Source organism: Syngnathus scovelli, chromosome 7 (assembly GCF_024217435.2).
Source record: "Syngnathus scovelli strain Florida chromosome 7, RoL_Ssco_1.2, whole genome shotgun sequence".
Classification (NCBI taxonomy): Eukaryota; Metazoa; Chordata; class Actinopteri; order Syngnathiformes; family Syngnathidae; genus Syngnathus; species Syngnathus scovelli.
The window spans coordinates 3,082,310-3,109,190 of NC_090853.1; the positions used below are offsets into that span (position 1 = coordinate 3,082,310).

Here is a 26,881-nt window from a genome sequence, read left to right on the forward strand (position 1 = left end):
TATACGCTCTGTGTGCGGCCGGCTCGAGGCGTACCTAATATTCTGACCCGTGACCGGATGCGCACACGTGTCGGCTCCGGCGAGGGCTGCGCTCGTTTGCTTGCTTTGTGATTGCCGGCGGCGCCCCGCTGAGCGGCGCGTGTCACCGCGGGTGATCCATGGATTGTGAACCGCCTGTCTAGACATGGGGGGGCAGGGGGGGTGACGGAGAAGGCGGGCGACTTGACAGTTGATGGATGTGCCCAAAAAAAAAAAATGCAAAGCTGCAACTTTTGTCACATAGCTCTAATTATTCATCCTTCTCCTCCAACTCCGTGACCCTCTTCCTGCTGCAACGGCATTAAAAAAAAAAATAAAAAAAAAAAGACGAACAACCCACAAGAGATGTCATCTTGACGTATCATCACAGGAGTGCGCTGCACCGGTGTGATAAAGTGCAGATTGTGCTGATATACACTTTGCTAACGTGACCTTGCACCTAAGACACAGTGCTTCCCCCTAGAGGCAGCCCACTGGAATTGCACACTTAAGTGCGATCGATAAACACAACCGTCATCTCTGCCGAAATATAAAACACACAAGTTGTGCAGTACTTGGCATTCCCGTCACGTGTTTTACCTGCAAATGAGAACCAAGGACGTTTTTTTTCGAGCAATTTTCAAAGCGCAACACCATTAACGGTGTTGTGATTAATTACGAATTGATTCCATTTGAACGAACGGCATCCTGCTCACATGTGCTGACAGATATGACCACCTGCCTGAAATGAGTCCACGCACACGTGCGTGCAAATTAATGCCATGCTAATGGCGGCTGACGCTTCCCGCAAGAGACCCAGCAAGCTGTTAGCGGCCTCACTCCTCGCTCTTCTCTCCGCCCCCCACCCAACGGCGGCAGGCTGCCTGTTGTGATATGTAAATGATCACAGATTTGACACCGTCAGCCATAAATCTTCATTAGCGGGCGCTATAAGAGAAAGGATTTTTCGGATTCTTCAAAAGGCTTTGATAGGTCACGTATGAGTCACCTCGGTTTGGCTTTTAGCATCAGTTCGCTAACGGATCCGCGCGGACATTGTTGGCGCTCATTAGCATCGTAGCAGTAAAGCTAATTAGCGAGTTCAAGTTGATCGCAGGGGATACATTCGAAACGCACCCACAATAGGTGAAAATATGCAATATAGAGAGACCATAACATTTTTATTTTGAAGTTTTAATCCTCTTGCGTGCTTTAAATGCATTCGCACCTGTTAAAAGATGTATAAAGCACGGATTTCAAAGGATTCCTTAGCAACCTGTTCTCTTGCTCACGGAAGATTTGGAGCATGCTTGCTTCAAACTGCTTATTTCTCATGTGGGACACTAAAATTAAAGTAGACCGACCGAATTATATCGTTTCATCGACTTGCTTTATTCTAACATGAAATATAAGCTAATGGAAATTAGCATAGATGTTAATTGTCAACCAAGCAATGACTTTAAAAGAGAACAAGGCAAAAAAAAAATCTTTGCTTTAATATATTCTTCGTGCCCCATGAGACGAAACACAGCTTTCCTTTTAATGCCGCATTTGTGGAATAAGATTGTTTAGAATAATGTTCTAAAAATAGATCAAGGATTCATGTGTTTGTTTGTAGCAAAGAAGAAATGTGCTCTTTGTCACTGAGTAAGAGTTCCCATTAAAAAAAATAAAAGAGCCAAGCTAAGGTGTAGACATTTTAAAATGCCAACTATCCCCCTTTACATCTTCGGAAGTGCCGCGGGAGAGGAAGAAGTCCTTTACTCGCAGATACAAGGAGCAAAAGTTGGCACTTTACAAAGTCAGCACATTCCCTCGGTCCGCCCTATCAGTGATTCCACTTCACGCTATTAAAACGTTTCAATCGTAGAATCCCGATGTTTATCACGCTAATCCGAGGGACGGACGACGTTTCCTCACTCCGACTATCGTCTTCTAACTAATCAGTTCTCATTACAGTGGCTCAGGCCGACTGGAACCGGATGACTTCAAAAGCAGCTTCGGTGTTGACCAATCGCAGAAGGATTTGTGATGGGAAATATCGAGCGGGCTTAACATTTACGGCTGTCGGGCCGGACTCATTTACGAGCACACCATGGGGTAATCTTTTAGGGACATCTGATAATTAGACCTTTGCGGGCTTTGAGCGGCGGTAGGACGGAACAATTACTCAAGTTCACATCCATATCACCTCTCGGGATTCTAATTTGGTGGCGAATCCAGCACAAAGTGGATTGAGTGGATAGTTTCATAGGGGCGTATGCGCCGTGGTGGGTGTGAACTTGTTTCCCAGCCGTTGGAAGTGGCTGTAAGGGAATCACCTTCAACCACAGGGGAACCTTTTTGAGAAGAAAGGGGAGGCCGGGACCAAATGCTCAAATTTGGCTCGTGAGTCAGAACTCTTTAAGTAACTGAACATAAGGCCTGATTTACAGTTGGATTACAGAACTGGAAAACATTTGCACCATCTTGCGCTCTGTGTGTCTTTCTCTTCGGTTCACTCATGCATGTCACAGAGAATTTAGGAGGGACTTGAATGAGGCAAATCTCAGTCAAAGCCGGTCAAACAGATACAGTGAGAGGCAAGGCCACCCGCTCTGCTTTTCATGCACTGATAAGATTAGGCTTGGATTTTAGCCCGCAGCAGATATGTCACATAAGGAGATGAGTCTTGGAGCTGCGCTTGAAGGTCTCAACATTCTGTCGGTCGCTTTTCTCTAATGCTGGTCCTCATTAGGGTGATATTTGAGAAAAAAAAAAAAGTGGTATACCACATGAAGATGTTTACGAATTTATTGAACAATGATGTCCCCGTCATTCCGAAATCATGTACGGCGGGATTTCAATACGGCGGATGATTAAATTTGACATTGTGCGTATGCTAAAAGGTTATGAGAGTCTTTTTTTTGAGAGGAAGCAGAAAGAAGAGATCAGGGTTGAAATCCAATAAAGCTCAGAAAGTGATGATGTTGAACAGAGGCTGCGTTTTTCATTTAACACCTTCTCTTCTCCTTCCGCTCTCCCGCCGCCTTATTAGCCCGCAGCTCGCTTAGCGAGGGACAACTAAATTGCGACGCCATTCATGAATCCTGTTCATCTTCCTTTTAGCGTTGCGTCCCTTGAGGGTGATACGTGGACAGTCTCCAGATGTTTGCTTTTAACTTTAGCTCAGTCTAGTCTACTTACACAACCCGCATAGTCTCACAATCAGTGACCTTTGCTACCTTTAAGGACCTCTGGAATTTAGAAAGCCGCAACCTTATGAAAACAGTCAATAAGGTGGATTTCATTGTTTGTACTGCCCCTCCTGGCCACACAGTAAAAGCTACAAAACAACTTGTTTTCAAATCAGAAGAGTAAAAACTGGTCAAATATTAAAAAATATATATATATATTATTAAAAGTTTGCAATTCTAGTAATGACACACAAATTTGAATTTCGCGGGCCACCTAAAATGATGTGGCGGGCCGTATCTGGCCCCCGGGCCTTGAGTTTGACACCTGTGATGTAGATTCAAACAAAGAAAAGACATTTCTACAAACATATAAGTTATGATAATATAAGTCAAATGCCATAAATAAATAAATAAATAAATGTTCCTATCTGAAGTCAACGCACAAAAAAAATATATGCTAATTTTTGGCCTTCTGGGTCCTTTTATTATCTTGTTAGCTACAGAGGCAATAAGCTACAGCTGTTCCCAAACTTGTCAAATCTTAATCGCAACTATGCCAAGGTGGATGTTTATGAAGGTGTTGCCAAGGTGAGAAAATACCTTCCATAAAATGTGTTAAAGTGTAAAATATTCCCCCGAGTAAATCCTGTAAGCGATATGTCGTCGTAACACTACGTTGTTTAAATGATTGACAACAATACTTTGAAAATACGCCGTTGACAAAATAAAAGAATAATTCCGAAAAATTCCAGCGAGTAAAATCCATTGGGGACGGTCAGTGACTTAAATATGGAGAGATATGAGACAAGGGAAAACAACAGTTACACAAATTAAATTCCAATCATTATGCGTGCTTCGTTTTATGTTGCTAATTAAGTGCGATGAATTGATTCGCACGCACAACCTCAATTAGTTAGAACAGCAGACGACGAATTATTTTCTTGCCGTAAAGCTTCGTGCAGCCTACACACTCTTGTTTTTATCAAATAAGTGTCCGGTCTGAAATGTACGGCTCATCGCGTGGTAACGGCCGCTTCCCCCTTTTTACTGCAAATGAGATCGGAACGAGCCGCCGCACTTGAGTGTGTAGGCGAGCGTGTCGGCGTGTGACTAGTTCACCCGGGATCGCCAGTCAAGTGTTTTTGGCTGAGAAAGTCCGCCGAGGGCCCTCTTGGGAGTTAGCGAAAATGATGGTGACCTTTTACGTTTGGTGTAAAACACATCGAGTATAAATCAAGTGCATTTTTCGGGTGTTGGTACTGGAAATGTAGCATTTCTGCATCGTTAGCGGCATATAAAGTTTTTTGTTTTGTGACTTTGTCAATGAACTCATTCACTGCCAATGACGGATATAGACGATTTTAATTGGGCTGGCAAGGAATTGTATTTTCTTAACCTGGTTGGATTTTTGTAAATAATGATTCAAATGTGACTTCATGTAGCCGCCCTTGGTGCCGCACAGATCAAGCAGGACAGAGGAACCCGACTGACGGCGGAATTCAAAGCCGTCTCGTCTGGCCTTTGCCAACCACGATGCGAGGCCTAGATAAAGGAAGCGCGGCCGAAAGACAGACGGCCAGTTTGAAGTTGATTGACAGCTCGTGAACAAGAGTGGGGACTCTGACAGCACGGTGAAGATGGAGCCGGTAATGATAAGGGGACGAGATGGAGAGAGAAAACCGAGTAAACATGGGCACATGGAGATGATGAGAGATGATGGATGGCAGGATATGGCGAACGGAGATGGGGAAGGGGGGGGGCAGTGGTGTGAGGGGGGGGCGGGGCTTGGTCCAATGGGTGCTTTGCTCTGTCCGAGCTTGTCTGGTCTCCGTCTGAGAGGGTTAATGCACGCTGCACACTAGCACTTGAATAATACACTAGCCAAGGAGTTAAAATGGATAAACACATAAAAGATTCATCAACCTGTCAAAGCACTGCAAGAGTGTGTGTGTGTGTGTGTGTGTGTGTGTAGTTGTGAATACCAGTCGGCTATGTGGGTCAATTCAGTGATACCTATTACACAGAGTACTGCATAACTTTGAATCATTCAGGATTTTAGTTAGCTAAAAATGCTCCGAGTAACTGTTATAGTGCCACCTAGTGTTCACGCTCGTGAGGTTTGAATTATTTTTTTAACCTGGAGAGTCAGAAAAATATTCATGTGGACAGATTGATGTCGGAGACAGAGAGAGATGAAGTCAGCGTTTGCTTCGGATGATAAACAGCCAAAGTAATGATACATTGACTAAAAGTAGGAGCGGGCTGTCAATGGCGAGGCGCGGCCTGTCAAAAACAATCGGCGGCAACAAAGGGAAATCTCAATCAAGGCGTTCTGTCTGTGCCGCTGGGAAAAAAAAAAAAAACTCCACCAGTGCTTTGTCATCAGCCCTGACAGACTGCAGCGTCATTAATAAAAATACAAATGTGCAAACGCACACACAGATCGACACACACATGAAGAGGATCTATTACATAACTCAAAGCAAAAAATAGTCAGGCTCCCTTGAAAGCCTTGCTGCTCCCTCAGATCAATTAATGGAGTTAGCTCCATCTCTGCGCTCTCGGGGGACTCGTCACTTGCGCGGTGAGAAAGCGTCATTGCCCTGCTTTCAAAAAGGAACAGCGCAACGTCCTCTAAGTGCGACAAGAATGATGCCAAAGTGACAGCAGCCAATCAAAGACGGATTATTTTTTGTTGTTTGCGTCAAACTCTTTGTTGAGACATGCATTCCCAGTTGTGTTGTGAAAAAAATAATAAAATATAATAAAATATAATAAAATAAAAATATATAATATAATATAATATAATATAATATAATATAATATAATATAATATAATATAATATAATATAATATAATATGCATTCCCAGTTGTGTGTTGTGAAAAATAAAATATAATAATAAAATATAAAATAATAAATATAATAAAATAAAATAAAAATATAAAACAAAAATATAATATAGTATAATAACATAAAATAATATAATATCATAATATAATATAATATAATTGATCAATTGACGTTTATATTCGTCAATGGTAGTCAATGCGTTAAAAGCAGATATTTTGGGTTTCTATTTCCACAATGCAATAAAACAAAAAATATCAAATATCCACCGGAAAAAATGACAAACCACCAAAAAAAAAAAAACTAAAGCAGCAATGTGACGCTTGCCGTCATGCGCTCTTGTGGGTTAACCACAAAACAGGAGCAACCAAGCGGTAACCGCACGGCAGGTAAATGAGGACGGAAACAATCCAAACTAAACCACCCGCTGTGCTTCAAAACAAAAGCAACAACAACCAAAATGTAACGCAGGTGTCCCCCAACTGTCGCGCTAATCTCGCCGAGGTATCTCCACCTTCCTTTGGAGAACGAGGATTACACGTTTAATCTATAATTATCTTCTGCTTAAATCACTCGCTATCTCATTATATGACAAAGTGCTGAGCTCGCCGGCCAATCTTTTCCTCAGGAGTCTTTTTTCAAGCCATGCACACTCTGGCTGATATATCCGACTTAAATCCTTCCCAACAAATCAATTTAGAAGGAGACAAAGAACATAAGCGGACACACGGAGGGGGTGATGCAACGGAGAGCTTAAAAATCAACAGAGGCAAAAAAAAAAAAAGACTGATACAGAAATATAGATTTTGACGTATACATCAGGTTCTCAGTCTGGGTGTACCCTAATAATTTGAAAATTCAGTTAGGATGGAATGGAAAAGCTGCCCTAATTTTATGAACACCCAAAAAAAAACTGAACACCTGGACTCGCTGCCCTCAAAACCCAAGCGGGGTAGAAAATAAGAAACAGATTGTGAACTGGAACAATCACTGATGGAAACAGGACGAGGGCAGACAAACAAACAAGCCACAGGTGGAGGAAAAAAAAAAAGTCAAACAATAACATGGAAGGCAGTTGTTGAAAGTATCTATCATTCCAAATGTTTTTTTCCGTAGTCGATAAATGAGCGTCACTTTCCCCCGTTTCAGATAAAATGAAGCGGACGAGTGTCTCAACTAAGAAATGATTCAAATGTCATCCATTTAACGATTATTTTTTCTGTTGTATGCCGAGTGTGAGGAGCTAAGAAAATCATTATTCATAAAAAAAAAAAAAAATGTGAGCATTGAAAGTACAATCAGAAATAAAATAACTCTTCAGGTTGCATTATAGAATTGAAGGGGGCTCGGGATTGAGCCCTGCTGCTAATCGTCAGTAATTGACCAAAATATTACGATATATTATCCAATTACTCTGGGCTCTGAGAGTGCAGTGCAGGCGAGAAAAAAATAATACGATAAAATATGCCGTGAAAGCTATTTTGTGAAACGGCGCTAGTTACATCAATCATGGAGCTGACGTATTTGGAAAGGAAGCAATTGCTCTTTGAAAGTTGAGTCCAGACCGCAATCTCAACTATTTCTTACTTTGCATAAACAAAGAAAAATGCTTATGCATTGACTCATTTTTTTTTTAAGGTTAGGCTCATGATTTATATATTATAAGTCCTGCTTTTGCCTAGAATATTCTGCAGGTGTTTGCAGTTCAGGTAGGAGTAGGAATAAGTGAGCGAGTGTTGGTGCCTTCACTTGTCATGGAGTTCAGCCGGCAGTCACTCTGGGTGAGTACATCGGTGTGAGCTGCCACTCAGCGGCGACTTTCGCCCTGCAAAGATTGACGATCCCTTCAGACGTGCTTATTATATAGAGGAATAAGATTAATAAAAGGCTGGTGTTTTTTTTTTTTTTTTTTTTTTTAGATGGGTAGATGGAAAAAATACATCCATCCATCCATTTTCTGAACCGCTTAGTCCCCACGGGGGTCGCGGGCGTGCTGGAGCCTATCCCAGCCGTCATCGGGCAGTAGGCGGGGGACACCCTGAACCGGTTGCCAGCCAATCGCAGGGCACACAGAGACAAACGACCATTCGCACTCGCACTCACACCTAGGGACAATTTGGAGTGATCAATCGGCCTACCAAGCATGTTTTTGGAATGTGGGAGGAAACCGGAGTGCCCGGAGAAAACCCACGCGGGCTCGGGGAGAACATGCAAACTCCGCACAGGGAGGGCCGGAGGTGGAATCGAACCCGCACCCTCCTAACTGTGAGGCGGACGTGCTACCCAGTGCGCCACCGAGCTGCCGGAAAAAAATACATATAAATATAAATAAATGATGATGGAAATGATGGATTTATATGGAAAAAATACATATAAATATAAATAAATGATGAAAAATAAAACCAAAAATAAAAGAAATTAATGAAAATAATTTTACAAATTAAAAAATAAATGGGACAGCTTGAGAGATAAGAATATGACCAGTTGCTTTTTTTTTTTAGATGGGTACATAAATAAATAAATAAATAATGAAAAATAAAACAAAAAATAAAAGAAATTAATAAAAATAATTTTACAAATTAAAAAATAAATAGGACAGCTTGAGAGATAAGAATATGACCAGTTGCTTTTTTTTTTTTTTTTTAAGATGGGTACATAAATAAATAAATAAATAATGAAAAATAAAACAAAAAATAAAATAAATTAATAAAAATAATTTTACAAATTAAAAATAGATAAATAGGACAGCTGGGGGGATAAGAATATGACCAGTTGCGCTTGTTTTTTTTTTTAGATGGGTACATGGAAAAAAATAAAAATAGATAAATAATGAAAAATGAAACAAAGCAAATAGATTAATAATAAAAATCACTCTAAAAAAATTTTAAATAAATAAATAGGACAATCTCAAGCTGTCCTATTTATTTATTTAATTTTAAGACTAAGAATATGACCGGTTTCTCTTCCCAATAACTGTCGCCCTGAAGGATGCGAGCTTGCTACAACGCAACACGTGTTAGCACGGGGATACTTGAAGAAATGTGCCATGACTAGCGATGTTTGAGCGTGAAGATCCTCCTGCAGTCAATCAAGCCTCGAAGGAGAAAAGTGTAGTGCGCTTCGACTTAAAGAGGATTTTTTTTTTCTCCCCCCTCTTCACTATTCCTCTTCCAAGAAACTTAGTTGTCGCGTACGCCGCCGAGTTTGATCTCCAACTCCCGTGGTTGTTATTAAAAATTCATCATGGAGATGACAAATGGGTCCAAAAGAACACGAGAATAAAGTGGAACATTTCCCAACAGTGCCGTAAAGTTGCTATTAAAGGGGCTCCATTAACGTCTGGCACTGGAGAAGTTCGGCCTGTTGCCAGATTGCTTGTCTGGGATCTTAAAATCCCCCCAAAAAAAAATCAACATTAAGCTTTTCAGGAGATTTGCAAGCGAGGCCGACAGGTTCAGAAAGGCTTTAAACGGAGCCCAGTCAGAACTTACAATGAGATCTGAGCACGTTGGTGCAAACAAGCAAAGCACAGAGTTTCCCTTTCAACTTTTTTGTTTGGTTGCGGCTCGCTTCTCTCGCGATTTAAGTTGACACGGCTTGACAGCCTGCCGTAGCTCGTATGAAAATATTGGCATCATCAAGCAGCATCATTGCACCAAATCAAGTGGAAAATATACTCAAGTTCATTCTGATTGGGATTCATCAATGTTTCCTTGCCTGTCAAGTTATCGTGTGTCAGCTAGCGAACTAATGTAAGACGTTATTAAGGCCGAGAGCCCGCATGCTGATCCCAAATTTGAAAAAAAATTTTCTCCTTAAGTCAGCAGTGACCCAATTGTTAGATGTCTCTGCTGATTAGCCTTCCCCGAAAACCGCGGCCTTTGCGATTTAGAAATTGCATTCTCCTACACTGCGGTCGATTTAAATTCGATTATTCAGCCCAAAAATAAAAGAGAAGCTGGTTTTGTCTCACAAGTCCCTATTCAAATTAAAATATGATTTGGCAACCAAAATGTAGCTAGCATACAAGCTAGCAGTTAGCCTTGCTCTTCCTTCGACGAGGCTCCGCATTATTATTTCCTTTCCACTGCGAGCAAAAAAGTATTAAAATATTTGTGTTCGTACCTTCTCTGGCACCGACAGCCTAATTTGCAGTTGCAAATACAAATGTAGGTTCGCGGAAAAAAACATCACGGCGCTTTGCATTCGCTCGCTTTCATCACACGCGCCAGAGGAGAGCGCGGCAAAGAGACGCTTCTTGTGTTGATTACTAATGATACGATTAAACATCTAATTTATGGCACCGGATCAGAGCTACGAGACGCCAGTAGGAGTTTGTGTGAGGCTACGGGAATAGGGAAAAAAAATCATTTGGGCTTTTTTTTCGTGTATTTTCTGGAGGGAAAATCATTAGCTGGCTGAAAGAAAAGCTGCTGTCCGGAGATAATGAGCGCCTGTCGTATGTTAGGACAGCCATTAAGAAGATTGTTTGGAGTGTAAAAAGGGCCTCTTTCTCCGTACTAGACATTCTAATAAATATTCTTCTACTGCTACTTGGTTTGCATTGCCCAAGCGCTCCGAGGTGAGGCTTTGTAACCGTGGGGAAATTCAAGTCCAGTACCTGCAATGACTCATGCGTGACATTGCATCAGGTGGGACATTTCAATTCCAACTGCAAGTTTATTACCTCAATGTCATGCAAGGTGTTCTCCGCCTCGCTGTCGCGACTTTGCTTTGCATTTCTCACTGATCGCGTTCGAGCTTGTCGATTATTTCCGATTGGAAAAGAAAAAACATGGTTGTTAAGTAAAATAATATTATAAAAGTCAGATGCACACTGCATTTTGGAGCAGCAGTTAAAAAAAAAAAACATCAATAGCAATGAAAGATAAGAACACTTTAACAATTAAATCGATATGAAATTAGGTATAATCGAGGGAATTACGTTTTAGCGATGTTCAGCTTTTCTTTGAATGCTGGTTGTTATGTTTTTTTTTCCATGAATCACAAAATATATAAAACAAGACTCCAAACTATGTGACAGTTTAAGTGGATCCATAAAATACTAAATCGGGCAGTGACGCATTGGATGAGCCCATCGCCATTCTGTTCTTTAGCTAGCAAGCTAGCAAGCGCACTAGCTTGCATGCTAGCAACCGTAAACTAATGTGTAGGCACCATTCAAAACAGCAAACTGGTGGAATCCATCGTTTCATTCGGGTAATGGGAAAAAATATATGAATTCAAAAATGCAACCAGGAAGTAAGACAACCATCGTAACATAAGCTATGTATTATTTCCATCATCGGGAGTGCATTCAAGAAAATCTGTTCCAATCCATACTTGAAATCAGATGCTTGGAGAGAAAATAATCATTATTATTGAGTGTTTTCCGGTTTGCCCGAGGATCAGAAGCAACATTTTCTATCTCCAGCCTTTCCCCGTTTTTCTGTGGAAGAAATGAAGGCTCTCATTTTGAATTGAATCTTCCTCTGGGTGTTGCCTGCCAGTCTTATTGATGCTTCCAAATATTGAATTGCTGATGAAAGTACGGCCTTCGTACAAACACACAGCGTGCAATATCAAATTATTGATTCTGCACAGATTCTAGTTCATCTACGAGCGGAATAAAAAGCACTCCCGCTGCTTTTACGGCCGCCAAAAAGCAAATGTGCACATCAGCGCTAATATGATAATGTCTTTAAGGCGGGTGGATTGACGCTTTCTCTCGTCATTTCAAACCGGGCCAATGGAATGGAGTTCTTCCGAGAGTAACAAACTTTCTCCCTGACCTAAAAAGTCCCAAATCTAACATTTACACAACAAATAATTCTTCTTGATTGAGAGGCTGGAGCTGCATCATGAGCGGCTGCCTACAAAAATAGAACCCGGAGTGTGAAAGTGACTTAATTAATTCTATGACATAAGCGCCGGTTTACTGAAACGCATTTTAATTTGCTGAAATACAAAATGTACTCTAACATATTTAAATATAAGACATAATCAAATGGTTACCTAAATACTGTTAAATATATTAAAATCAATTAATTCCTAAAAGTTATTAAATACTCTTGTAAATACGCTTGCTAAATGTAATTTATTCTAAATACACCAACTACTAAAAAGTTAAATCCAAATAAACCGTACAAGACTGTTTTTAAATCCGCTTTAAATTATTAATTAAATTTAATTTAGTGGCGCAACACTTTAAAAAGCCAGCTCCTTTTGACAATAACATTTTTATATAATTGTGATTTTCATGAATGGTAAACAAAAAAATCACCAATTTAATACCGATTAGTGCCATGAGTGCAGAAAAAAAAAAGTCAAATGATATTTAGATTGCAAGATCATTAAAACACTGGCAAACATCATACGAATGATTTAAGAATAAGCCTGCTCATTTACGCTGTTTTCTTCAGCGCTGCTTTTCAATTATTCAGCGCCTTGCAGAAGGAGGGGAGAAAGAAAAAAAAAAAAAACTCTTGCAGCAGCTCTAAAACTTTATCCTTTATCGTGACTAAAGCGCCGAGCCGAGCGTTTGCATCATGAATGATATTCCCTCTCCATTATCCCACCATGAAATGTGCTCATTGTCTTTACCTCTAATTATCATTAACATGATACTAATCCCCCCCCTCCCCCCTCCCAATTTGCTTTTTCAGACAAGATAACTTGCACGCCGAATATTAACAAACCCCGGGCTAAACTACCCACCTCTTGATTTATCTCTCGGACGCCCACGTGTTTTTTTTTCTGCAGTGGGCCCGAAAATAAATAAATAAATGGTGAGCGGGTTGGAGTGGAGCAGAACATCTGCAAGGGAAACAGAAGTGCGCTAGATAGTTGACTTGTTGAGTGTAGCCGAGGATTAGCGGGGCGTTTAGCGCGCCGCTGAGAAAGCGGCATTGTTTTTGCAAAAAGGCCGACGCAGTGAGAGTGATCCACATAAGCCGCAAAGTGGTTTTATGGCGTGGCGCTAAAACGTGACGTCGTTGATGATTTATTTACATTTTTATGGGAATCGCGGAGAGATTATTGCGATTCGCTAATGGGGTTCAATGTCGGGAAATTAAAGATTAAATAGATGGTAATTATCGTCGACATCGTTTTCATATTGATTTACTGTTCGGCGGGTTAGTAAACAGGACACGTTATGGGAAATTGATTTTGTGATTGCAGGCGGCGTGGTGGAGTAGTGGTTGGGGGCTCGCAGTCTGGGGGTTCTGGGTTCGAGTGAACCCTGAAACTGAAGTGGAAGCATTGTGAAGTGGTAGAATGCTATTTTTGAAGTCCAAAGTCTTGGTGGAGGGGAGAGGTTACAAAAAAAGAAATAGGACCCCACTAGGTTACACAAACAGACACACACATACACAGGTGCCATTTGTCAAGTTCAACAGAAAGAATCAGTTTTGCAAACGCCACATATTTGAGTTTGGGCTTTTGGCCATTACAGCTCCCCCATGGTTGAGTGAGGCCCACTGGAACCTTGGAAAGGGCCCGACCGGCAGGTTGCCGGTGAGATGTGGGGTAGGGAGGGGGGGGGGCGCAGAGGGCACAGGGGTGTGAAGATAATGGTCCCGATGGGGCGGCTAAACTCGCCGTATCGGAAGCTTGGCTGCTCTCCTGTGAAGGAGTTTTGCATTGCACACTGAAAGACAAACAGTCCACTTGAACTTTTTTTTTTCTGGGAGCAGCTCTAGCCGTCCCTCTTCTTGCTTTTTGGAATTACTTTTTGGATTTAGTGCAATGAGGTTGTGGGTCGGGGTGATGGCAAAGAGACCATTAAGTTCAGTTCTTGCTTGCGGTCTTATCACCACTAATCACCACTATGGCGTGACAAGAAAAGTCAAAACGAAAACCCGACCTACTTGCGGACAGACTGAATGTTGACTTTTCGTCAGGGTTCGTTCAAGGTTACAAAATTGACAAAAATCTTTAATGGTCGCACACAGGTTTTCTTGTCACGAAGAAATTTTGATCAAAAGACCTCAACGATGTTCAACTTTATTGATTTCACATTTTCTGTGCAGTTTTAACACTGGACTGTAAATGTGGGTGTAAAGCTGTACTTTGCTCCAATCCAAACTGAGGACTTGACGTCTTTCAAAACAAATCTACTGCACTTGCATTGTGAGTGATGCCAGGAGAATACATACTTTTATCTTAAGCCAAATGCAGCTTTAAAAAATATATACTTTATTATTCTTCTCCTCAGGCAGTGACCTGATCTAACAGTGTTTTCGAAGCCATTTCTTCCTCCAGTCAATATTGAACGGCGGAAGAGAAAACAGTCAAGCGCCTCAGAGGCAACCGAGTGTTGTTTTGTTAATGGAAAAAACCTGATGTGTTTGTTATTTGCCGATCGCTGTCAAATAGAGCTGACATTTTTTTTTTTACAGTTTTAATCAAAGCATGTCTGCTTCTTTTATTCTTCTCCGACTCCAAAAGTCAGGTTGTCTGATTTCACTACAGGCACCTTAGAGAAATGTAAGTCAAAGTGTTTAGCATGCTAGCAACCCAAATCGGGTTCAGCGTGACAAATGCAAAACAGAGACTTGCGAACGGTAGTGAGCGCTCGGGCCAAAGGACCTGAAAAGGCGGCCTGGATGTTGCAAGGTTCCGAAGACGGGAGCCCTTTGAAGTGAATCTTGGGTTGGCTACATTGTGCCGTGTGCGTGACTCACTAAATCCCGTAAGCCGCCACGGTATCTCCTGCAGCCAGGCCGTGTTGCCTTTAATCACCGCTAGACAGCGACGGCGTCTCGTGCGCCGAACCTCGGCGCTTTGTACTTTTCGGAAAGGAGCGACGGAATCAATTAAATCGCGCCAGGATAAAGCACCATAAGGGAGCCGAGGAAGAATGCGAAGATCCACTTTCGAAATCAAACGTTTACCGAGGGCACGGCGCTCGGGGCTGAGAAAAGAATTCATAAATATATTTTACAATATCAAAATGCTAGAGGGGCTTAACTGGAGCTACATTAATTTCTGAAGGAGGAAATAGCGCCCCCTAGCCGTGTTACTCTTGTCCAATCACCTTTCATCTTCTACTTGCTGCCATGTCAATCTAATCTTAGAATAACAATCCACCAAATGACAGGACCTCCCTCAAGGTGTGTCTTTCAACTCGCTCAGACTTGGTCGCCGGGTCCGCCGCCCGTGGCTCAAACTAATCAGTCACAACGCAAAGAGACAAACATCGTTCTGCTTGATTTGCTTTTTTTTTTTTTTTCTTGCCTCTTTGAAGACTCTTGTAACTCAGCGCAGCGAACGTCTCTCACCTGCTATGAATAATTGATCTGTTTGGATCTGGTGCAGTTTATATGCAAGGAGGCAGCAGCAAGGAGATGCAGGGTGGGGGGGCACTCAAGTGGAACCCACCCCGCATCGGATTTTTTCAGTTTCACAGAGACCTGATGGTCCCAAAGTGCTAGCGTGCCAGTGCTAGATATTAAACCACAGAAAGCTTTTAGCGGCGTTCAAGAATGCCATCTGAACGCTTGTCAAGAGTGTCACGAACGCGCCAGGTCACCTCAAGGTTGGGGACGGGAAATAATCGACGATGAAAAGGAACCCGGGAGATCTTTAAGAAAATCTCACCTCCATAGCTAACGCTAGTAGCCACAAACCACATTAGCGTGTTAACCGATGGGCTGATGCGAACGGAAATCTGTCGTAAAGGTTGAGTTAGGGCTCGGATTTGCACGCCTGTACAACGGTTGTTTATCGGCTTTGCGATCGGCGACAATTGGGTCGGCAACGCTTTCCATCAATGTAATGGCGCTACAGTATATAAACTGTAGGAACACTTCGGGTGATTTATGTTTGTCAAAAGGAGCCATTAGCTCGCTAGCAGCAACGGGCGCCGTAGTGGCTTTTCCACTTGATGAATGAAAATGATCCTGATTTGGTCACATGACTCATTTTGAAGACCAAAACGTATGTGTGTTTGGGTTCTGTCAAAGTCAGCGGGTGAATTACTATTCAATATTGATTAAGTCAAGGATCAACGTCAACGTACTTGATTTAATTCCGTCTTTGAAATAAATCAAACCTCATCCACCTGCACGCCGTCATCGTTCGCTCGCTACTCAATGTTTAGCATTTCTGCTTGTTTTAACTCGCTAGCTTTTGTTTGCTAATAAGCACAAATTCGATTTTTATCTGTCTGGTTCCCACCTTTCAGCTGACTCTTATTGTTCTCCCACGCACAAACAATGTTACTTTTATCACCCATCTCCTTACGAAAAAAGGAGACAAAAGCAAGCTGATGCTACGCTTATATGAAATGGAGGTGTTTATTTACGTGGTAACTTTGAAGAAGAATATTTTTATGAAAAAAAAAAAATCCCCCAAAATGTTTGGCTTAATAGAGGAGCTGGCAAATAGCGGTTTAAAGAGAAAAAAAAAAAGAGGCCAAGTGTGCTTGCTTCGTGCTTTTTATTGCCACTTCAAGTTGAAAACAATCCAACATTGGGGATTTAATCAAACGGCAGAACGTTAGGAGCCAAACGACTGACAAGAAATCCATGGGCACGGTTTAATGTGGGCGGGGCCACCGCAGGAACTGATTAAACTAAAAAGCAGCCATTTGGATTCTAATGCCGCATTTCTGAGCATCATTTGCACGAAAAACTCAATCACCAAGAAGCTCAGCCACAAAAACAACCAAATAGAAAAAAAAAACACAAAATGAGAGACTATTTGACAAAGCTAAAGCAGTTTTTTAATGGCTCTTTTACTTGTTATTAGGAAAAAGGTCCCTAATGAGGCTCTTAAAGTGTTGGTAAAAGGCGACAACAACAATAAATGGGTGCACGTTTAATTGAAGCCAAACACTTTGCCAACATCTTCAACAAAATGCAATTATACTTTTCTGGAATGTTCATTCCATGGCCATGCCTGCTACTTTTTCGTTCCTGACTCAACTTTATGCCCCGCCCCCTGACAAAAGAGACCTACAAAGATGGCGTCGGGATCAAACTTAATGGCGGCAATCAGCGTTACTAACATCATGATAAACATTTGGAAATGTCAACGTCAGATGATTGGTGTTTTGGAAAGCCTGCGAGCAATCGTCTGCCTTTCGTGTGTTCTGCGCAACCTAATTAGCATAAATATGCAATCACTGACTCACTCAGGAAAACCTTAGAACGGGATGTTTTATTCAGAGGAATATATTCCCCGCTGGGACATTTTATATAAAGTCGTATATTTAGAGCGTGTTTCTACGTAAACCTTATCGCATCTTATTTTTAGATTTCTAAAAATTCAATAAAATGAGATGATGCAAGGGTGGAAGCATGTTACTGTTTTTGACATTGCTTTCTTCTATATCTCGGACAGTCTGACATTTTCTGCTGACGCGGGACGGTCGAGGTCACTTGCCAACTCGACTCGAGTCTGCGCCCGTGATAATTAATTGCGAGACTCGCATAGCGTGTTATGACACAAAGAGAACAAGTCTTATTAATAATGCAGGTTGGGACAATACTGAAGCTGCCCTCCATCGATTCCTCCGTCGACAACATTAGCGTTAGCCGTTTTAGCATTCAGCCCACACGCCTGAGCATTGTCACCGGGAAGAAAAAAAGCCAAATAAGCTTCACGTAAACAAGCTAGCTAGATCATGTAAAGCTGGCAAACAGATTCCCGTGCCAATTTGACATCAGCTTTACACACGCATGACGATGTTGTGTGTTTACAACGGTGGGAGGGATCAACGACTGTCTTCATACATGTTGTATGATGTTGACATATGGAGCCAGCTGATCCCTGAGGCGTCCATCTTCTTGCAATTCAGTGAGAGATGCCAGAACTAGCTTAATCTAGCAACCACCTGTCCTTATTCTTTAAATAACATTGTTATTTTTTCAATAACAATCAGGAATACACTCTATATATTGTGAATGTGGTAAATGACTACTCTGGCTTCAAACATTTTTTTTTAATGCAATAGCTCCAAAGGCCCATTTCCAGGAACCATACCTCAAGAGTGCTAATGGTTCATTGCTAATTTTCCAAGGACGGTAATGTATGATAAAAAAACCTGAATGTGGTAAATGACTATGGCTTCAAATTTTTTTTTTTAATGCAACAGCTCCAAAGGTCCATTCCCAGGAACCATCCCTCAAGAGTTCCAATGGTTCATTGTTAATTTTCCAATAAGGCAAATGTATGATAAGAAAACCTGAATGTGGTTAATGACAAGATAGGGGGGAACGAAATTACGGTTTCTTTGTGTGTCTTTGGCATGTGGAGAAATTGACAATAAAGCTGACTTTGACTTTGACTACTCTGGCTTCAAACTTTTTTTTTAATGCAATAATAGCTCTAAAAGCCCATTTCCAGGAACCATACCTCAAGAGTTCGAATGGTTCATTGTTAATTTCCCAAGAAGGCTAATGGATGATAAGAAAACCCTTAAGCAATTTTGTTAGTTTTCATGGACTACACAATATTTTCTGGGAGACCCTAAACTTTTGAATGGTAACCAAACACACTTGAAACCAAAACCTCATCTGAACACTAATTCAAAACTCTCAATTCAAGACATGTACTTGAGCAATGAAGCAGCTTTTTTTTGCACAGTTGTAAACACGGCATGCTCGTTCCAATCATCGTACGCTGGAAATGGGTCCGATCTTTGGGGAGAAACAGGGGGGGAAAAGGCGTTTGTCCCGTTTAATGAAGCCACCGTAATGCAGCTGGGCAGTCTTTCCCATTAGCACACATGCTTTATTCATAAGGGCAAATCCGGTTTGAACCTTGTTGCATTTGTATTCCGCGTGATGCCTTCTCATTGTCTATCAAGGGACTATATCCATTCCATTTAGGTGCCTTTATCTATTTTCCACTGCTCAGCCTCGCAGGGGGGAAAAAATGATGATGAAGGGGGCAAAAGAGGGCAAAACAACCTTCCGCAGGGGAAAAAACTGTCATTTCTGGCCAGTCAGGAAAGGTTAAGGCTTATAATGAGCTAACACGACCCGGAAACAATCAGCAGCTTTCAGGGTTTGTGTCGTATTGTCAAATGATAACCTTGCAAGTCCATTTTGTAAAATGACGAGATTCTCTGTGTTCTCATTTTTTTTTTTTTTTTTTAAACCAACCAGTCATGCAAATGCAAGGCATCAGGAGAATCGGAAGAATCAGTGCAGCAAGGGGGCGGGGCTTCCCTCCCTGCGTAAAACGAGTTGCAAGTCAAAAGTGTGTCAAAATTTCCACATTACCATTCCGTCACACTCCTTTTGTAGCATGCTTATCTCCGTCCGCCTGTCTTTCTCCTGACATTATCTAATTCCATCGACGACATGCATGGAGCAAAACGTTAATGGGAATAGTACAAAAGGAATAGAATTAGTGAAAGGAGAGCCAGATCATTTTCCTGAATAATGGAATCTCTTGGATGGATGCGCCGTCGCAGTTAGGAAACTGTAATAACAACTATGTAAATGTGAAAATGAAACTTTGCGCCAATGTTTTGGCTGTTGCCTTGATGTTTATTTAGCGTTAAACAGACCAAGATGAGAAAGATCCATCTTAATTACCACACTAAGCTCAAGCGGGAAAAAAATAAAATGTTGAATAAATAAAGCAAACCTTTTATTTCCCGAGAGCGAGAAAAGCTATTTACTCTGTCGGTCGAAGCCGAGCACGATACAGTGATCCCTCGGTACTTTGCGTTTCGTTTATCGCCGATTCACTACATCGCGGATTTGTTTTTCCAAATAAAACAAAATTTAAAAGTCAAAATAAAACTTCTAAATTGAGGAAAGGTGTCTAACCTTTAGGACAATGTAGTATTGCTCCAAATGTTCGTTTACATTCCTTTAGATGTCCGTTTTCGCGTGTTAGCATCTTTCCGATAACGTTAGCCTGTCCAGTACTTCTTCTCGGTGACCGTACTTCGCGGATTTCACTTATCGCGGGTGGTTTTTGGAACCAATTATCCTCGATAAACGAGGGATTACCGTACGTCGGCAAAAGATTGAGAAACTACTTTCCGGGTGACTGAAGAAAAAAAATGGATACCGTGTTTTGATAGAGGTCAAGATTGTTTTTATCCGAGAAGGATTCTGACAACGTGAAAAACGTTGCCGCTTCAGGAGGATACGTTGCCCCACTGGCAGGGTTTAGCGATCGGGATTAGAGTCGAGGCCAGGAGAGCCACCGGGTGGCACAATAGCAAGCAGAATGACTGTTAAAGGTCGCTCAATGTCACCATTTGGTCACAGCTTCATTTCGAACGGGTAGAAAAATACGCTAACCTCCTTGGCGGAAAGTTCTCGGCATAAAGGACCCCTGGATTAGAGGGTTAGTTAAAAGGCAACAGAGGCGTATCGATTAGAGGCAGTGAATCAGCCGTCTTGTGCGCGCTGAATAATAAAGCGAGTGGAAGGCAGCCGGAGGTTTGTCAGACGGAGCTTGCCAAACGGCCCGAGCGTCAAGCTCATTTAAGGAGGCGAAGAAATGTGGCTAAGTCACATCTCTCCCCCCCCCCACCGTCCCCCAGGAGACGGCAAATCATGTCACCGATCAGGAAGTGCCTGGAAGCTTCTTAACACAAGTTTAAATAAGCGCTCCACGGCCAATTTAACTGGCAAATGGAGAGATGGCGCCCGACGTACGCTGGCTGACAAGTGGCGCCGATAGAATGGAGAGCAATGGCCTCGTAATGGCACGTCCTCATTAGGTCTGTTTGAAATACCTCCATTTGCGTTGCTCGGTGACTCGCCGGAGCGATTATTTGTTCTCTTCGGGCGCCGTCAGCCTAAATGTAACGACTTTGGGCTGTATGGGCCAACGGAGACAATCCTTATGTTTGTGTACAAATTAGAAGCAAATTGGGAAACGGTCCCTCTTGATTCCTGCTTGGCTTCTAATTCTAATTTTGTGCTCCACGCAGGCTGTGGGCTAGAGTTCCTGCTGGTTCTCTGCGGCCTGGAGTTTTCCTGGTCCTGCCCGCGTCACTGTATCTGCTACACGGCACCCAGCACCGTCTCCTGCCAGGCCCACAACTTCCTGACGGTCCCCGAAGGCATCCCGCCGGATAGCGAACGGATCTTCCTGCAGAACAACAAGATCCACCGCTTGCTCCGAGGTCACTTCAGCACCAATACGGTGACTCTCTGGATTTACTCCAACAACATCACGTACATCGAGCCGTCGACGTTCCACGGCTTTACGCTACTCGAGGAGCTGGATCTGGGAGATAACCGCCACCTGCGCTCCCTGGCTGAAGACACCTTCCACGGGTTGAGCCGGCTGAATGCTCTGCACCTGTACCGCTGCGGACTTAGCTCGCTTCCGAATAACATCTTTCAAGGATTAAGGAGCCTGCAGTATCTCCACTTGCAGGTAATCCAAGATCTTTCCTCAAATCCACTTTGACTGACTTGAAAACATTTTAATTTAATCAACGCTAGCTTCTTTAAATAATCTTTAATGGGTTCATCTGCAATGCTTCCGCTTCTTTGCTTGAGGGCAAAGACAACATAAGTTTTCCAAAGTCAGCACAACATTTCCGACTGTGTTTTAGGGCGGCAAGGCAAAGATGTTTTCTCGGATTTTCCGTCTTCGACAGGCGGAGTCATTACTATTCATTGGGCGCAGCTCATTAGGTTTCTACATTTTGCATGAGTTCAAATCAAAAGCCGGTTTATCGGGGTCGACAATGTCACCCGCACAGGACAACCGGTTGAACATACACCATACCGAAACTATTAAAGATACACATCTGAATTATTGAACTAATAGATCTTGAATGGACTTGGTCCCCCTTCAGACCTCTTAAATCATTCAAATTTGCAGAACCTGTATTCTATGGGACATGACCGAGACCATGACTTCAAGCAAAACAATTGCTACCTTTGGGAAGAACTAGAACATAGATGACAACCACACACACATTCTCGTACTGAAGAAACCCATCGCGAATATAAATGACACCATTTTGTCATCTTGTCTCCACAGCAAAATCATCTGAAATTCCTGCAGGATGACACGTTCGCTGACCTCCATAACCTGAGCCACCTGTTCCTCCACGGAAATCATCTCTGGAGACTCAACCAGAACACTTTTCGGGGTCTGAACGCCCTGGATCGTCTGCTTTTGCACCAAAACCAGATCGAGTGGGTTCACCACTTGGCGTTCCACGACCTGAAACGTCTCACCACCCTCTATCTGTTTAACAACTCCCTCATGCAACTGTCAGGAGAGAGCCTGGACACGTTGCCCTCTCTGGAGTACTTGCGTCTCAATGACAACCCCTGGTCATGTGACTGCAAGGCCCTCACGCTGTGGGAGTGGCTGAAACGATTCAGGGGCTCGTCGTCCACGGTGGTCTGCCAGGCGCCTGTGGACATGGTTGGGAACGATCTGAAGGATCTGCGCAAGGAGAACTTCTCCAGCTGTTCCCCAAGTTCTGAATCCAGAGCCCAGACCAACAACTTATCCGGCACGGTCAGCCCGCCGTCCATGAATCGCGGGGTAGTGGCGGGCTCTGGGGGCCAGAGCAACGTGGTGAACCCCTCCAGGGCCGGTCGTCCTCGCAACTGCTCAAAGAACCGCAATCGAGGGAGCAAGGGCAAGAGTGACAACGAGGTCCACCACTCCAAGGAGGTCATGGCAGACAAGGAGGATTCTTCTCCGGATTTTTCCGACGGAGGAAAACACGACCATACGTCCCCTGACGGCACCGTCACGAGAAGAAAGCACAAGTGTGTTCCCCGGACCACTGTTCGACCCCCGAGTGGGGTTCAACAAGCCAACAACAGGGCAAGCTCATCCCGGCCTTTATTGTACGTCTACGCCCTCGCGGTTGCCTTGACGACAACAAATATTGACATTATTCTGCGCTGATCTTCGGCGGGTCTGGTAAAGCTTTACCGGAAAGAACAAGCCCTTAACACACACTCGCTCCTGGCCCCTGTGTCTTTTATGTGTGAGTGTGACTCTGTTGTACAGGAACCGTAACCATTCAGATGAGCACAAGCATAAAAACATCAGAAGGACTCGCAGGGAGTCGTAAGGTTGATGCAGACCAAGCGTGCACTGCCACTAAAGCCAGGTTTCATGTTCATGTGTTTTTTTGTTGGTCTGTTTCAACTCTGGAGCTCCAAGAACCAAATATTGGGCAAAGGCGACAATATAATCAGTATAAATTTGGTCTTCAACATGCGATACTGACTGTCCCGTGTAGCCTCTATTAAGCTCCAATCCCTTTCTTGCTAGCAGTTGGTCCAAAAAAAAAAAAGCTGAAATATTCATTAACAGAAGTGGGAATGTAAATATGAATTCTAAAAAAATGGAATTTAAAGCCACTGATGAGTCAAGGCCATAAATAGCACGGCTAATAAGCATATTCACAGCAAGAAATGGCTACAGCTAACAGCTAACTACACGGTAAGCTAGCAATCCAACGACACGGTAAGCTAGCAATCCAACACGTGAGGCTGCCTTTTCATTGACACATTTGCTCCTGCCCGACTGGATATGAAGCTGCTAATTAAGTCACGGAACTGCGGACCGCTGTCCATTCGCTCGGGGAGTGTCTGTGTGTTGTACTCGTACGTTTTTGTTTTTTTTGTTACTTTCCAAGACACAGAATGGACCTAGCGATGAACCCGCGCTGCACGGACAAGTGAAACAGGGCTTTGTCAGTTTCCCTGGTGTCGAACTGAGCCCGCCTGCCTGCCGGCTGCACATCACTTACTGAGGAAAACGTTTTTTCCTGAATCACTTGGTCATACAAGACTCAAGAGGGGGCGAAAAAAAAAAAACGTTGGTGGGTTGTGTGCTATTTGAACTGACTTGTGTGATTTAATCCAAACACAAAAGAAGAATTCAAAAAGGAGCACGGCAAAAGGGGAAAGACTTTTGACCTCATTCTGGGACCGCCGCGTTCCAGGACAGTTGTAAGCGAGGTCCGAAAGGAATTCCGTAAAGCACACGCTGACCGGAGGACAAGTATGAGATGTGCCGGCGAACTTATGTGCCTCCCTCTGATGGACTACGAGAGTTTGTATTGATGATGTAACATTGGAACGGACCAGAGTGCGGATATTATACATTATTGTCAAACTATGAGGAAAAAAAAAATATATCAGTGGTATCAATTACGATGACAGGGTTTTGGCTCGTTAAACCGGGAGATATTTTTATTTCATCATTTTTTTTTCATGGTATATTTTCAAAACCATTTAAGTTGTCGACCTGCGTCCTCTCTGGTTGTATGATTTTTTGCATTTGTGCGTTCTTTACGTTCAGCGCGGTGTCACGGGAAAAAAAATTTATAAAGATATTAAAATCTATATCTTCTTATGTCTCAAAGCGGCAGGCTGAGTGTGTTTATTGGTGTTGTGATGTTTCATAAACTTGTTTAGAGATGAATCAACGTTGCTCATTTTATTACAGCGCCACTGCAGCTGTTGTCACTTTTGAAATGTCAAATCTATTCATTCCGACAAACACGCGTGTTTGTCATAGTTGAGTCGGACCAAAACGTGTCTTTCGGGTCCCCTGCGGGGTCCTCCGCCAAGAAACTGTTTACTTGTTTGGATGGCTCCGATCTGGCGTGTAGCAAACACGACGGCTTCCCGCCGTAAATGCAGCTGTGATTTTCCTAATTACAGAACCGCTCGCTCCATGACGTCCTCGCTCACCTTGCTCAGCACACGAGACGCCTCAAGACTCCAATTGTGCGACCGAGCTTATAGAATTAAAAAAAATCTAATTTCAGCAAATAGTTGGGGTTAGGTTACTTAGAAAGAAAAAAAAATGGCTCCAATATGAGCACCTGTGGTTGAAGTCTTCTTTTATATCAGCATGGCATAAAATTGCCCATTACACTTTATGGCAGGCTCACTAAAATAACATCCGCTCGGACTTTGGGTTTCCATTTGGCTTTTAATTGCCTCACTGTCACCGCTGTGTGGCGTTTAATTAAATGCGGGCAATTAGAAAAAAAAATGGAAAGGGAGCGAGCCGGCAAGAAAGACGGCGTGACACTGTGATTAATAGCCCCAAAAAAGAAAACACACACAAAATGCTTTGCACCTACTTTCTCAAGTTAATCACAAAGTTCACCTCTTTTTTATTCCAGCTGTTATTTTTGGCCTATTTACGGCGAGTGGAGAATTCCCCTAAGAGCGGCGGCGTGCTCCATTTCTGGTGAGCGAGTCGGGGCTGCATATTAAACTCGTGGCGGCCCGAAGGCCTTGACGGCACCTGCGTGGATTAGACGCACGCTAATCCGCTCGTTTCTCACCTCAAATCAGACAGATTACGCCGGGGGAAAAAAAAAAAAGAGTCACCGACGTAGGTGTCCTTGTGACGATGCATTTCGGTTGTTCTTCTTGTCAGATGGAAGAAGGGCGGGCCGGCAGTCAAAACATCAAACGGCTCTTATGTACCACCACAAAGAGCTTTTCCTCCACTCTGCTGCGGATTTTTTTTTTTTTTGTCTGGGCTATTTATGTCAACGTTGGCGTCACGTGTAATCAAAGTTAATTGAGCCGTTCCGCCGCTTTGCTTAGCGACGCCAGACTGCTGCGCCAAACTCGAGTCTCCAGCCGTGAGCCAAAGACGTGTCCCTGACAGACTGCAAAGCTACTTCGTCCTTCTTTTTTAAGTTTCACTTCTCTCAAATGACTTTTGATGTGTCCTGCAATATTATCCGAGAATTTTTTTCCAGCTTTGCTCCTGAATAACAAATAAAGCTGCCTTACCTTGCCTTTGATTTCCACTTGTGCTCTCCAAGCATGAGTCTCGTGTCTTCCAATCAGATTCCTCAGCCACTTTTGTCTTGTTGTCTCCTCAAGTGACTTGAATTTTCTTCCTGGACTTGTGTTATTTTGTTTCCGATTCCACATTTTGTTTGCCATTTCATCCCGGGTCCTCAACCCTGCAATATCGTGACAGAATGAACAAATGAGGTGTGAAAGAAACCAGGAAGTAGCAATGAGGAACACCTGGAGAAGACAAAAGTGGCCGAGCGAGCTGATTGGAAGACACAAGGGGGCGGGGTTACAAGCACAGGTAAAAAAAATGAACCACAAATAAAGAAGACAACTTGAAACCCAACCAAATACAAATGTCAACAAAAACATGACATAATCTTAAGCCTCTTTTTCAAAATTCTGTTAAGGACTTGCCAACATTTCTCCAAGTCGAGCGAACTCTCGTCAATGATTGATGGACGCCGGATACTTGGTGGCTCTGCTTGGCTGTCTTTTGATTACTGGATGTTGCCACTCCGACACGCTGTCTGTCTTTATTTCCTGCCGCACATTTTCAGAGACGTGAGCAACGTCACTGCCTATCACGTCCGCGCCAAGTCTGGAGTCGGAGTAAATATAGCAAAACCGACCTACCGGATCCAAAGGGAGAAAAGAAAAAAAAAACGGTTTGAGCTAATTTTTTTTGCACCTCTCAACTTTCTCTCGTAGGAGAAAAATAAAATTAAGACAGTCATTGCAATTTAAATCAGACGAGGATTCCGTCACTGGTTGTCAATGCTTCAATTTAGTGGCCAATATTTTTTTTTCTATTTAATTTATTTAATCTTATTGATTTTTATTATTTATTATTTCACTCACCCGCTTCAGCCACTGAATTACTTCGTAATGCGTTCATTGATGAGTTCATGTTACAGAGTCAACTTTTAATTATCAATATTGACAGGTGACAAAATTTACATGAGATTAGCTAGCTCGAGATTGTATGGAATTGTACATCTTCCGGTCTTTTCCACAGGGACTTCAAAGATGTATCAGAAGGTTGCTCACACTCCACAGCGCAACACCAATCTTGCACTCAATACACAGTCAGGAC

General features: G+C 42.8%; 2 protein-coding genes across 3 annotated transcripts in view; one reads left to right on the forward strand and one right to left on the reverse strand.

The window, feature by feature from the left end:
- rtn4rl1b (reticulon 4 receptor-like 1b) overlaps window positions 1-24,385 on the forward strand; it is a 69,160-nt gene extending 44,775 nt beyond the window's left edge. Inside the window, exons 2-3 of the mRNA XM_049725299.2 lie at window positions 20,955-21,406; window positions 22,022-24,385. Coding sequence (XP_049581256.1) covers window positions 20,955-21,406; window positions 22,022-22,909 — 1,340 coding nt within the window. The 3' untranslated portion in view covers window positions 22,910-24,385. The remainder of the gene's footprint in view (window positions 1-20,954; window positions 21,407-22,021) is intronic.
- The window catches only part of dph1 (diphthamide biosynthesis 1), a 105,056-nt gene extending 79,053 nt beyond the window's left edge, over window positions 1-26,003 (reverse strand). For both annotated transcript variants that reach the window (XM_049725297.2, XM_049725295.2), the window contains exon 1: window positions 25,777-26,003. The gene's annotated coding sequence lies outside the window, so the exon portion shown is untranslated. The remainder of the gene's footprint in view (window positions 1-25,776) is intronic.
- Between the last annotated feature and the right edge of the window lie 878 nt (window positions 26,004-26,881).